The 13,731-nt window shown below is 39.3% G+C and overlaps 1 protein-coding gene across 2 annotated transcripts; it reads left to right on the top strand.

The window, feature by feature from the left end:
• The first annotated feature begins 10,367 nt into the window (after positions 1-10,367).
• Positions 10,368-13,499, top strand: LOC125530864 (rac-like GTP-binding protein ARAC1). 2 transcript variants are annotated; one of them, XM_087540241.1, is made up of 7 exons: positions 10,368-10,829; positions 11,291-11,355; positions 11,465-11,529; positions 11,630-11,836; positions 12,412-12,620; positions 12,912-12,998; positions 13,162-13,499. In XM_087540241.1, the coding sequence occupies exons 1-4, from the start codon at positions 10,790-10,792 to the stop codon at positions 11,778-11,780; spliced, it is 321 nt and encodes a 106-aa protein (XP_087396367.1). In that variant the 5' UTR covers positions 10,368-10,789; the 3' UTR covers positions 11,781-11,836; positions 12,412-12,620; positions 12,912-12,998; positions 13,162-13,499. The 2 variants fall into 2 exon arrangements, with proteins under 2 accessions (XP_087396367.1, XP_087396366.1); XM_087540240.1 differs by having other exon boundaries at positions 10,369-10,829; positions 12,551-12,620.
• Positions 13,500-13,731: the final 232 nt, after the last annotated feature.

The raw sequence follows: 13,731 nt of genomic DNA on the forward strand, positions 1-13,731 counted from the left end.
GATTACATTTTGTGAACACTTCTGGATGCATTTTTTGTCGGAAAATTTGTAACATGTTTTGGGAATTTTGACCAGTTTCTAAAGAGTTTCTATACATATATAATATTGTGTACATCTTTAAAACTAGTTTTACCATGTTATTCTTTTTTATAAAGTTTGTTGTTTGGTTGGGAAGAGTTACTCCGTGTGTTTTCCATTATTTGTGCTTGGCCCAAACAAAGCACTTCATGTACACATACTAGTGGCTGGGGCGCGCCTCCTATGCGGTCCGTTGCGCATCTGCCTTGGTGGCGCAGTTGTAAACATGCATATATGCGTGTCAGATTAGCTCAGTTGTTAAAATATGAATAGAGTTAAGACAAGCTTGGCAGAAAAGTATTCAATCATCAGGCATAGCAAGCATAGCAAGGTAATAGGTTCATATTATCAGATAGGTGACTGTCTTATAAGATGGATGATAGAGCACAACATTGAATTGAAATCAAAGTCTAAGATGCTCCAGAAAACAAGCGGTCTCCAAAAGAAAAGCAAATTTCATCAGGCCACAATGCAGGATTATTAAGTGTTAGAGATAAGCTAAAGATGATAGATGGTTCATATATATACACATATGTGCTACTGAGGGCGTTACATATAGAGACAATGGATGATGAGGGAGAGGCAACACCTTTCCTTGCGCTTGAAATGGAAGGTGCAGATGTCGCCTTCCTGGATGTTGGCGTGGTGGCGAAACATGACCAGTTCGTCTTCATGGGTGGCCCACTTGTTAGTTCGAAGCATGAAGCGAGTGTCGCAGCTCACGGTGCCGTCTCCAAGCTTGATTAGAAGGGTGTCATCATCTTCATGAATGTATTCTGCAGGTTTTCTTGTGTCATTGTGTGTACTCCACCTGAAAGTACTGTCAAGAGAAAGAAAAGCAGTTAGTTCATGGCAAGACTGCTTCTCAAACATTTCACCCGTGAGTATTAGAGTCAGAAAGGATGGTGGCGAAAGAAGATTAGCCTTACAGATAGACATGGCAAATCAAAGTTGTGATTTTCACATGCAGTGTGAGCATGGCACTAAAGGATCAGTAGCGGACAACGAATCCACGGTATCTCCTTTGGCTCGTCGTTGTTGTCGTCCCAGGCAGTTGGGCACCCGTTCTCCTCATGTCGACGACCAAAGAGGAGAGCTTTCATCGGTGATGGCTAGTCTAGATTCTTTGAATATTCAACAAAATGGTCTAATTCAGGTCAATAGCATTAATTTCCATTTTTTTGACTTTCCGATTTCTAAGTTCAGTACATGATGGAAAGTAAGATCTTGACATTACAGTATGCAGTAGTTTAACCTTTAAAATGACCATTTGTTCAGAGGTACTCCTGTAATTCCGAGTGGCTTATAGATATTGAGTATGAAACCGAAAAGCAGTATATATCATGCGTAGAAAAAATCCCATTCAACAATAGTATGCACATGGAAAGCATGTACATGGAAAGACAAATTATTATCTAGTTGATACCTTCTAAATCTATTTTCTCCAAAATAACACCAACAATCCTTATCTGGGCCGGTGTGCATACAATTCAGAGATGCAAGCAAATTGTATTATGGTAAATTGGTAATACAAACTGACGGGCGAATGAAGACAACTCTTTCTGCATTCAAATCTCCTCTCAGTGATGCTATATATGAAGCAGCCCACATCAAATATATCTTGCAACTCAATGCCGATGAAGCAACATAAAATGATAAAACTAAGTCAAACCTCCATTGGATTATAAGAAATTGTGGTGCAGACCCAAACTGAAGTTTTGTAACTGAACTAACAAATCTAAAAAAATGGCAAGCTGCACAAAACCAGTCAAGCAAGTGCTTTCTTACCTTTTAGAAATCGTGGTGCAGACCCAAACTTAAGTTTTCTAATTGTACTGAGAAATCTCAACAAAGCAGCAAGCTGCACTGAACCCGAGAAACACTAATACATGTATATGACATAAGCAGGAAAGTAACACTTGAATGAGGTTCAATCCTTGCTGTGGAAGCCGATATAGAGAAGCGCACAGATGAACATCTAATGCCTTGTTTTAATATCAAACCATGGGCTGCTCATGGATAATGCTACGAGCCAACGATAGATGAAGCAAAAATTACCAACTCCCAAGACCGTGGCCCTGTGAGGCCCAATGAATCCCCACCAGGCCCCCACCAACTCGAGAGCACGGTTTCCCAACCATGTGTATCAATAAACCCATGAAGATCCCCTAAAACCCATGAAGAGATCTCAGCGGAAAAAAAACCATGGAGCAAAGATTCGACACAATTAGATGACTCTCTCCACATTATTTGCTTTGCTCAAGTTGGAAATGAAAGCTCTACGTATGGGAGCAGCGCATTTCACAGTCCACATTCATATCTGAAGGGCAACAACAATTGAGCTAGCAAGGCTGAACACCTCAAATGGAGGGTTGACTGATGGCTTTCACTGTCTGAGGGCACGAATACGTGATCCAGAAGTAATCAAACTGCTCACCTGGCCCAGCTGGAATTAAGAGAAAGAATGAGCAAAGTGAAGTTTGCCTAGCTGAAAAATAGGGAACATTGAGAAATCACCAATTACCAGAATTCACGGTCATGAACTGTTCATACGACTGACTGGGGAACACAGTTTGAGTGACATGGGCAGTAACTTTTGTGACAACATAAGCAGCCAAAACTTTCTGCAGAATGAACAGAACATAAATACTCATGGGGCAAAAAGGAACAACACGGTATATGCAACTATAAGTCACATGTAGCATCATAATTGACACTTGAAATGTATTACTTCCATTTCACTGAACAATGATACGAAGTAAATATGTTTCACCAAATTGACCCACAACATGAAAATTCGCATGCCACATACTCTATTACCAGGTTTGGAGAAGGAATGAAATTGAATGTCTTAACTTTACATGACTAAGCCTGCTGGTAATACTATCAAATGTGGACTCGGGTAAAATTTGAATTCTGAAGGGCATCAAGTTTTTGGTCCGACAACTTGAAATGATGGCACAAGACTGTACCCATCAGCGATTGTAACAGAATTGTAACCTGGCATTTTCTAAGAGTTCTACTAGAATGCACTAAATCATCAACAATAACGACATGTTGCCCTTCAGAATAGCAGCAACACAAGAATTCATGACACAGTTGAAATTAGCAGGAAGGGGTTGCACATTGTCACTCAAACCTTTGCTTGACCCTCTTTGAGTGACATTAATAAATTGCAGCTAGTTCCATAGAAATTTCCATGCACCCTATGCTACTTAAATGAGACAAATTAATAACACGAACCTCAAAAATAAAAAATGAACCTCTCCTAAAAGGATGCCTAAGAATAACTGGGAAAGATAAGTGAAAACATATATTGGAAAAGGCCGTACCTCATCATCTCCTGCTTCTCAAACTAATACTTCATCAGATGCTTCCTCGATAAATTTTGTGCAAAATACATTTGTTGGATGGCCAATATCAATTTCCTGAAACACCTCCTGATTAGCAAAACTCCAAAATTAGCTGCAGAACAAGTATTGATATTGGAGTAAAATATATTGCCATTGAACTCTTCAGCCTTTTCAGTCGAATAGGTACAAGCAAGCACAAGGCAAGGCCAAATTGAAAGGGTCAGAGAGACAGAGCAGTGTACAATAAATTAGCAAGAAACAACAAATGCATAGGGGAGAAGGAAGATGGATGCGTACCTGGGTGACTGCACGGAGGTGGAGGGGGCGTCGCCGCCTTATCACCGATGGCCAGATCTGCTCTTGGTGGAGTTTCTCCATGGGCTCTCCGTCTCCGTCTCCCTCCTCTCTTCATCTCACCCTCCCTCCCCTTCTCTGTCTGACGACGGCGCCGTAGACGGCCATATCCATGGCCAACCCGCTTCGGCCGCCCCTCGACCCAGCACGATAAAATCGCTCTGCAACTCCTCGGCGCCATCGACCTTAGGGCCCCTGCTAGCCACCTCGGCGAGTCCGGATTCATGGATGGGGGCGGCGGCGACAACCCTGGCTGGGAGGATGAGAGGAGAGGGGATGCACCGCGGGCAGAGAGAAGAGGCAGAGCAGTGTCCCGCGGATCTTCTTGAGCGAGAGGAGTGAGATAAGCGAGAAGAGGAGGAGGCAGCTGCGGCCGACGGCGTGTGGGGGAGAGGAAGACGTGCGCGTGTGACATTGCGGACCTGCCTTCGTTGGGAAGGAAACGATCCAATCGGGTCGTGCGCCAACGAGGAGGAAAGGACTGAGCGTTGTCCTCTCTCGTCATTGGCTGCGCCGCACAGTGCGCCTCTGTCAACGTGGCACGCGCGAGGAGGCGCCATTGGCGCCACCGTTATTGGGTTTTATAACATGCACTCTCTTCATGTACAAATATGGCCCAAACAAAAGGGCACTCACGAATTCATCTCCCTTCCCGTTCCTTATTCTTTCCATCCGTTCCGGGCCACCCTCCAGCACCGCCGCTGATCCGCTACCCGCGACAGGCTCCCTAGTCTGCGCAGCTCCGCCTCCATCCATTCCTCTTTGCGCTTCTGGTCACGCTTGTTGCCCTCTCTTCCGTCTCTCTGTTTTCTGCCGCAGATCAACACCATGGATGTTGAGCTAATGCTCACCTCCGCCTCGCGCTTCCGGTGGACGCACCGTCGTGCCCTCCACCCAGGCCATCGTATCAACGGGACCTTGCGCGGCTCCCTCTTGCTACTACCAGCTAGCACAAGTATCACCTTTTCCCCCCTGGCTAATCATGGTTCTACCAGGCATGTTACTACCAGCTAGCACAAGTATCACTGTACTATGGCCATACCTATCGATCTATGTCTGCCTGACAAAATTTAGCTATTGGAAAACAATATATCATGTATTTTATTTTTAATCATATTTGAAAAAATTCACTATGTATTTAGCATTGTTCATGTATAAAATATTATATTTATAGAAAATAAAAATAAAACATGAAAGAAAAAACAAATGGGAAAAGATAAAAATGAGTAGTAAAAAGGGGAGAATAGAGAGGAAAACTAAATGATAAATAAAAACTTGGAAGATAGATATTGAAAAAAAACAAGGAAAACCAGAAAAAGTAGACTAAATAACGTTTATTACCATTTAATTTATTAAAAATGTTGTTAAAAAAGTTTAACAATAGAAAATTACAAAAAATCGAAAATTTTATGTGGAAAAATGTTCATTGTATATTGAAAAGTATTCACATTGTATTTAAAAAATGTTCACCATGCATTTGAAAAATGTTCGTGATGAGTTAAAAAACGTTCGCCTTGTATTTGAAAAATATTCGTTCTGTGTAATTTTTTAACATTTTATTAAAGAATTTTCATTATGTATATGAAAAATGCTCATCATGTATTAAAAAAATTAGCAATCATGCATACAAAATGAGCATCATGTATTTTGCAAAAGAGATCATTTATTTTCAAAAGTTATCATTTTTAATATGTTCACTGCATATCTAAAGATGTTCATCTATAAATGATTATACTTATATTAAATGAAAAATCAATAACAAGAAGGACAAACCCAAATGGAAAAAATTAGAATGCCAATAGGAAATAAAAGGATAAAAATAGAGACCAAAAAAAATGAAAAATGGAATACTGACAAAACAAGGAAGGCTGGGAAAACAAATAAAAACCAGTACTTGAAAAGAAAAATAGAAGGATAATTTGGGCATAAAATTCCGAATGGAAAATAAAACTACTGATTTTTTAGGGGAAAATAAAACTACTGATTGGAAACAAAGTGTTGAAAAATCAGTTGATGGGCCAACCCAGGACGTGCTCCCCTGTGTGTTAGGCTGACTCGTTGACTTGGAAAATCCTATTCGCCGCTCGCTGCGGTATTTCCTAAACGGCGCCTGTAGTGCCCGTTTCTTCCTTATTTACAATGCGGTGCACACACCCTCGTTAATTTGGGCCGGCCCACTTTTACTTGTTTTTTGTGTTTATAAACTGCAAAAAAATGGCGAGACATGGACTCGAACCTGCACCCCGCGAATTCACATGTCGACTCCATAGTCACTGCGCCACATAGCTCCGTACGATTATTTTCATGTTTTGAACTCTTTTCTTCCATACTCTTTTTTTCTTTCTATTTTTCTCTGTCCCTTTCTCTTTATTTTTTCAGATTCATGAACTTTTTCTTCAAATAGATACATTTTCTTTACAAAATCCATGAATTTTTTGCAAAAAAAAGATTTCAAAATTTTTGAACTTTTTCAAAATCGACCAACTTATTCCAGAATTCGTGAACTTTTTTCAAAGTCAATGAACTTATTCCAGAATTCGTGAACCTTTTTCAAAGTCGATGAACTTTTTTAAAATTCATGATTTTTTTGCAAAGTTTAATGAACTTTGTTCAAAATCGGTGAACTTTTAAAAAAAATCCACAAGCATTTTTGTTTTGAATTTATTTTCAAAATGATGATTTTTTTTCCAATTTGATGAACTTATTTCAAATTCGGTGAAATTCTTTCAAAATAAATGAACTTTTTTCCAAAATCGGTGAACTTTTTTTCAAATTCGATGAACTATTTCCAAAGTCAGGGAACATTTTTTCAAAACTGATTAACTGCTTTAGAATTTGTGAACTTTTTTATAATTTGATGAACTTTTTTCGAAATTGATGAGCTTTTCTTCAATTTAATGAACTTTTTTTAAAAATGTGAACTCTTTTTTAGATTCACGAATATTTTCAAATTCATGAACTGTTTCTCATGCACAATTTTTTTTCCAAATTCCTGACTTATTTTTATTCACGACTTTTTTCAAATTCATGAACTGGTTTCAATGTTTGAAAAGTCAACGGTGCATTGGCACGTTTATTTAGCAACCAGCGACGGTGGGCGCTCGAGCGAGTTGCGTGTACAGCGATAGATCGAGCGGTCGCTGGTTCTTGGTGGGCCGGCCCAATACACCAGCCACGTGAGCGCCGGCTGGCCAACTGGCGCTTAACGCGCCCTTTAGGAGCTCCCGCTCGCTGCGGCGAACTGTCGAGCAATCGCACACAGCACGGCAGTGACCGACAGACATGCGCCGGACCACTTATACATAGTGCGTCCAACCGGTTTTGGGAACCATCCAGAAGGTTCCCTGAACCTGGTTTTTCATGTATCATTTTTCTCTGGTTTTTTTCGGCTTTCTATTGTTTTTTATTTCTAAATTTTTCGCTTTTTTATTTTCTGTTTCTTTTCTTTTTTAGTTTCTGTTTCTTTTCTTTATGTTTTTTTAATTCACAACTTTGCAAAATTTGTTCGCATATTTAAGAAAAATGTTCGTTTTTCAATTTCTGTTCGTGAGTTTCAATAAATGTTCCTATTTCAAAATTTGTTCTTAATTTTCAAAACATGTTCGTGTTTGAAAATTTTGTTCATGAGTTTCGTAAAATGTTCCCGTTCCAAAAAAAATTCACACATTTCAAATTTTGTTCGGGAGTTTCAAAAATTGTTCACAATATTTTGAACAATGTTTGTGTCTTCAAAAATATTTCACGAGATTGCAAAATGTTCTCGTTTGAAATTTGTTGACAAATTTCAAATTTTGTTTGGAGTTTTAAAAAAATGTTCGCAATATTTTAAACAATGTTTGTGTTTTCAATTTTATGGGTAGTTTAAACAATGTTCTTGTTTCCTAAAATTGTTTGCATTTTTCGAAATATTTGAGTCTTTTCAAATTTTGTTCATAATTTTTAAAAGTGCTCGTGGTTTCATTGAACATTAGGGTTTTTTCATAATTATTTTGTGATCAATATTCAAAATTTGTATTTTTGATAAAAATTGAAATTTTTCAGTATTTTTGTTCACTTTTGATCAAAATTCAAAAGTGAACAATTAAAAAATTGTTCATGTTTCCAAATTTTGTTCAAAAAAATCAAAATATGTTTGTGCTTAGAAAATTTCTTCGTAAAATTGAAAATAATTTGCATTCTTTTTTCACAAATTCAATGTTGCTTAATTTTTCAAGTTTTGTTAATAAATTCAAAAAATGTTTGGGAATTGAAAAATGGTGCAGCTTTCCAAATTTGTCCACAAATTCAATAATAGTTCATGTTTTTCAATTTTTTTCACAAATTCAAAAAAAATCTGGAATTTTGAAAAAATGTAAACAATTTTGTTAACAAATTCAAGAAATGTTCCCCTTTTCCAAAATTTGTTCAGATCATCAAAATGTTCCTACTTTACAAAAAAATTACGAAAATTCAGAAAATATTTTTATTTTGAAAAAATATTCATAATTTTGAAAAATTCACTTCAGTTAAAAACCTGGACGCCTCTGCATCCTACTGATGAATTTCTACTGTATAAAATAGGATGTGCAAGACAGAAAGAAAATTCATTGCCAATTTGGCTTTAGGGAAATTCGGTGGTACAAAAATCAATCATAGTTTGTATTGTGCTTGAGCACAGCCCAAAATGATGGACTGTAGTTTTTGGGATTTTTTGCGAATTAATGTTTAAGTTTGGTGGCTGTTGTATACGTCTTTAACAGTCGCGCTGCCATTTGACCATGAGAATGTCTAGGTAGCTGTGGTTTGAACGCGAGGCCAATCAGTATGAAGACGCTGGTTCGAGTTACAGTGCTAGCGCTATTTTCTTTTTTGCGATTTTTCAACTCGGGAGTGTGCCGCCGTGTGCCACCGTAAATGGGCCGGCCCAGGCTAGCCGCTCCTGTGCGAAGCGCTGGCACTTTGCCGTTGACTTTACACGTACAAATAATGTTTCAGCTTTAGGCGCTAGATTGTATCCTTAGCCCATGCAGCTCCACTGTAAACAATTTTTTTAGAAGCCTAATCCTAATATGAATTATCATTTTTTAGAAAGTAAGGCCATATACTAAATAAAAATTGCTAATTGTCCGTGCGTTGCGAATGGGGAATACACCATATTCTATATTTTGGTAACATTTGATTTGATTTGAGTGTGCATAGGGGAAGACAATGCAAGTTTGATTTAGTTGAGATTTTTGTAGGATTTGATTTTGGTATAGGTGGGAGAAGATAGGGAAAGTTTAAATTTGGTTGACATTTTGTTAAGATTTACTTTTGATGAGTTAATGCAAGACCATTCTTTTGGTAAGATTTGATTGAGTTAATGCATACCATTATCTCCAGTAGGACAAGGAAAGTAAAGCAGGGATAAAAAGACAAAGAAAAGCACTGATGTGATTTAGATTAGTCCAAACGATAGGGGGCGAAACCATATTTAATGACGTACAAACACCATGTCCCTTTAATAGTAGACACAAACCATTACAAGAACTAGATGATACCCCACATGTTGTTGCGGGGATATTTTGCAATATTTCAGTGTGATTCGTTGCATGATACATGAATATTTGAAGTAATAATATAAAAATCTCAAACTAAAAATACATATAATTTATTATGTTTGATTACTATATAGTTGTAATTTTTTATTAATTATAAATAGCATAACAGAATGAAATTTCTTATGTATGTTTGGATGTTGAGATGAGTCTTTTTTTTTCCCATGCATGTTTAATGATGAAGTGGCATGCTTGCATGCAGAGAAATATGATAGTGGGGGTGAGGCATTTTCTCATGCATATTGTGGGATGATGTGGCATGCTTGCATGTTGAGAGAAATAGTTAGTGGAGGCTAGCTACTTAGATATAGAAGATATGAAATTACAGGGAATCCTAATACGCTATTATATATTATTTTTTTTGAAATTGAGCCGAAACTTAATCTTACAGAACATAATACCTTGCAAATATGAATGAAAGACTGCAGTGTCGCCCTCGAAATGTTGTCAGTTGCTGGACTTTGTTATGTTATCTAGACTAGAGTATTCATATTCTCCCATGTGTTAAAACTATTCCCGTTGGTAAGGAGCGATGTATATGCCATCCCATTAATCAACTCACAATAGCTTAGCTGACGAATCTTTCGTGCATGTTTGATTACCAACAGGATCGTTTAGCCTAACAGAGTACATTGCATTGTCAAATATGAACGTTTTGTCGTTCTGCAGCCTGCATGCGGCCGTGCAGGTTTAAAAAAAGTTTATGTGCGCCCAGCTTAATTATCAGTTTTATCACGCCCATTGATTTGTGAACATCTGTAGTACAGCTCCTCAAAAAAAAAAACATCTGTAGTACTAATGAGAATCTAACATATGGCATCTGCATTGGATGGATGAATTGAATACGATCGACTTCCCGGTAGTTGAGACTTGAGAATCTCTCGTGTGGTTGGTTAACATGAATTAATGGCCAGTCTGTCCTGTTTGATTGTTCATTTCGTCGCCATGCACGCATGCGTACGCAGGTTCATAGGAGTATAGCTTGTGATTTTTAAAGGATGATCACCTTTTTTCCCTGGCTAGTCATGGTTCTAGCAGGCACAACACAAGTATCACAGTACTATGGCCTTACCTATCGATCTATGTCTACCTGACAAAATTTAGCCATACAACCCTTTAACAGCCCGCGCCTCCACCCCTTCTCTCTTCCCCTCACCTTCTCCCCACTACCGGTCCGCGCCGCGACGCCGCCGGCATGGAGGCCTGGGCTCGGGCAACCGCCGCGGTGTCGGGTTCGTCGGCGAGGTCTCTGGGGAACGCGCGACGGGCTTGACCTCTCCCGGCTCCCCGCCCTCGCCCGCGACGAGGAGGACCAGGTTGCGCTGCGCCTCCAATCCCAGCTCATGGTCGCGCTGGACATGCCCCACGATGCTGTCTGCGTCGGTTTGAAGCTCGCGGAGGACAGGGACGAGGTGGGGTGAAGATTCGATGGCCACACGGTGGGAAAGCAATGGCGGCGGCTTCACCGGTGAGCAAGACTCGTCCGTAACCGTTCTCTTGTCTCCTTCCTTTGTTGATACTCTCGTCCACGTCAAGTTTTAACTTAAGAATAGGTTTCGTCTGGTTGTATTTCATATTCTTTGGCTCAAGTCCAATGTACAGAGGTCTGTTTTTAACCAGATTTTATTCAGTTTTCAGTTTGACAGAAATTCTTGATGTTATTACCTCTTAGAGCCATCTACACTGTCATATTCACGGCAATTTACTCAATTTGAGAACACCGTGGAACACAGTATTATTGTAGTCACTTGGCATTGAGTTGCATTACCTGATGCCGAATAAAAAGTTGACTGTAAGAAATGTTGTCTAACCAGTGACATTATTTCGCCTGTTTCGGTCTATTGCTGCTTGCTTGCTTGCTTTATTAGTTTTGCTGTAAGAAATGATGTGTAACTCAGGAGTGCGTGACCACTCTATTGATGTTCATAGATCCGCGGGATGGCAAACAGTTTTTTGTGGATCACCCTGGAGCAGTTCCTATTTCCACCACTCAGGTACTTAGAACCTTTAGCTGTTTCTGTTTTCTCTTTAAAAAGTAAATTGCATATGCTTATGTTTGGCCACTTCCCAGCATTTCTGATCTCATCTCTGTATTGATTGTAGGATGAAGAGCTGAAGAAGGTAATTGGCGGACGGCCTACGTTGAGTGCAGCTCAAAAACACAGCAGGTAAAAGTTGACAAAATCTTCTTGTTTCTTTTACAGTATAGTGCAAGGATAGACGCATAGTTCAGTTAGTGATAATTGTTGTTTTGTTTGCATGGTGCAGAATATCAAGGCGATGTTTGATGCAGCGATTAAGGTGGTTCCAGCCTCCGAAGCAGAAGCAGAAGAAGTGGAAGGCGCAGAAAGTATGCACGGACAGACCAATGGTGGAGGCTCGCGGGAATGAGTGCTGCCGCCGCCGTCCTCACCCCTGAGCCCAAACTTCCAATTTGATAGATGGGAGGGTCTGCATAAGAAGAGCCTGGAAGAGGTATACTTGGCTCCAATATCATCTTAGTGTACTTGTTGTTTACTACTCCCTCTGTTCCATAATATAAGATCATTTTTCAACTTTTCAAGCTAACATAGCTTGAAAAATGATCTTATATTATGGGACGAAGGGTGTAGTTATGTTTCCACAAGGATAGTGACTGGTAGATGCATTGCCACATATATAATTAGTTCGTATGGATGATAGAAAACTCAGTATTCATCAGGTAGGGTGTCTGAAGTGTCGACACATGATGTTTCAAACTTTGGCTCTACATTTAGTTGTCGTTAGTACAATATTGGTTTTTGATTCATGAGCTTTTGCTTGGTATGGCGGTATCTTAAGAGACAGTTGTTCATTTCCTCCTAAGAAACAGAGAAATAAGGACAGAGTCTAGGGATTGTGCATTCTTTATTCAGGGTTAAGAAAACTGCTTTTTAAGAATAAAATGCAAGTTGACACTGAAACCGATTTCCAGCATGGTCTTGCACTGTGTTCTTCAGGTATTTTATTAATTCTTCCTCACATTGTGGTAAATGCAACTCTTTCTCACATATACTTTTCGATGGTCTTAGAGCATTCAAGCAAGGTTCCCCCAACATGAATTCTCTTGTAGGATTTGGGTCTGCAGCTGCATTTGCTATTAGTGCAGTAAGTAAAATTATAGCGGCTGTTCTTCAGACACACAAGAATACTAATAATAGTATGATACAGATTTTCTTGTATGAAGGTTTCCTTGCTGAACCCTGAATTGGCATGGAATTCAACCATCTTCGATGAACCGGTGAGCAATCTTCCATGCATGAAAATAGAACTCCTATGTACTTGCTTCCACCTACTCTTGTGTTCTGGCACTGTATTATTGAGTTTATTAACAAAATCAGTGCCAATGCCCAACATTTCTTTGTTGGGAATATTTATTAACAAGCCAGCCACTGTATAATTGAATCATTCAACGTACAAACCCAATTTCTGTCTTCCACATTACTTCATTTGATTTGGCAGTTGATCAAACAACAGTTGAACTATGTTTTAAGAAAGCTTTTTTTGAAGGAATTCATCTTGTACCATGCAGGTGATGCTTCTTGGATTTGTAATTCTGGGCGGATCTCCCGAGGAAAGTGCTAGGCTTAAGGCATCTAGCGATATGAATGAGCTCATTGTAAGTACATATCTACGCATTGTATGAACACGTGCAACATTTACTTTCTGCATTCCTAAAAGCTAAAATAAGAAGGTTGATACTTTCATTAGCATACCTGTCTATAATCTCTTGACCAATATAACTAATATAGAAACTAACTATGTCTCATATTATATGGCAGTCACTCTTATCTCCTCAATCGAGGCTAGTCATTACATCATCAGGCGATGATCTTCCTTCACATGGCATTTTGAATTCGGATGCAATAATAGTTCAAGTTCTTGTCAATGATGTCCATGTTGAAGACTCAGTATTGGTTATTGAGTCATTAGAAAGGATAGTTGATGATTCTGACTTTGAACATGGTACCCATCATCATATTGAAGTATGTTGGTGGTTGGTACCAATCATTTTTTGTGATAGAAGCTTGGCATGCGTTTTGTCAACTGTTGAAGAAGAGAGGATTGTCCTAGGCAACTGCAAGTTTTTAAATCTACCTTCTACTAGGGTTGTCCTGGATAGTCTACTGTTGAAGAAGACATTTGTCTAATTAGGGATCAGACTAGACCGGCGGACGTGCATAAGCAAGATAAGTGCGCACATGAACGCTTAGGAGGCGTGCCAATGGCACGCCCTGTGCAAGTCTGTACTGTTTGGACCATTGTGCCGGCCGCGGGCACGCACCAACTGACCAACACATGTTAGGCCGGGTAATCTAGCCAGGGGCAACCTGATTGCAACACGGTGCACT

This window comes from Triticum urartu, chromosome 2A, assembly GCF_056163025.1.
Source record: "Triticum urartu cultivar PI428250 chromosome 2A, HENAU_Tu73, whole genome shotgun sequence".
NCBI classification, from domain to species: Eukaryota; Viridiplantae; Streptophyta; class Magnoliopsida; order Poales; family Poaceae; genus Triticum; species Triticum urartu.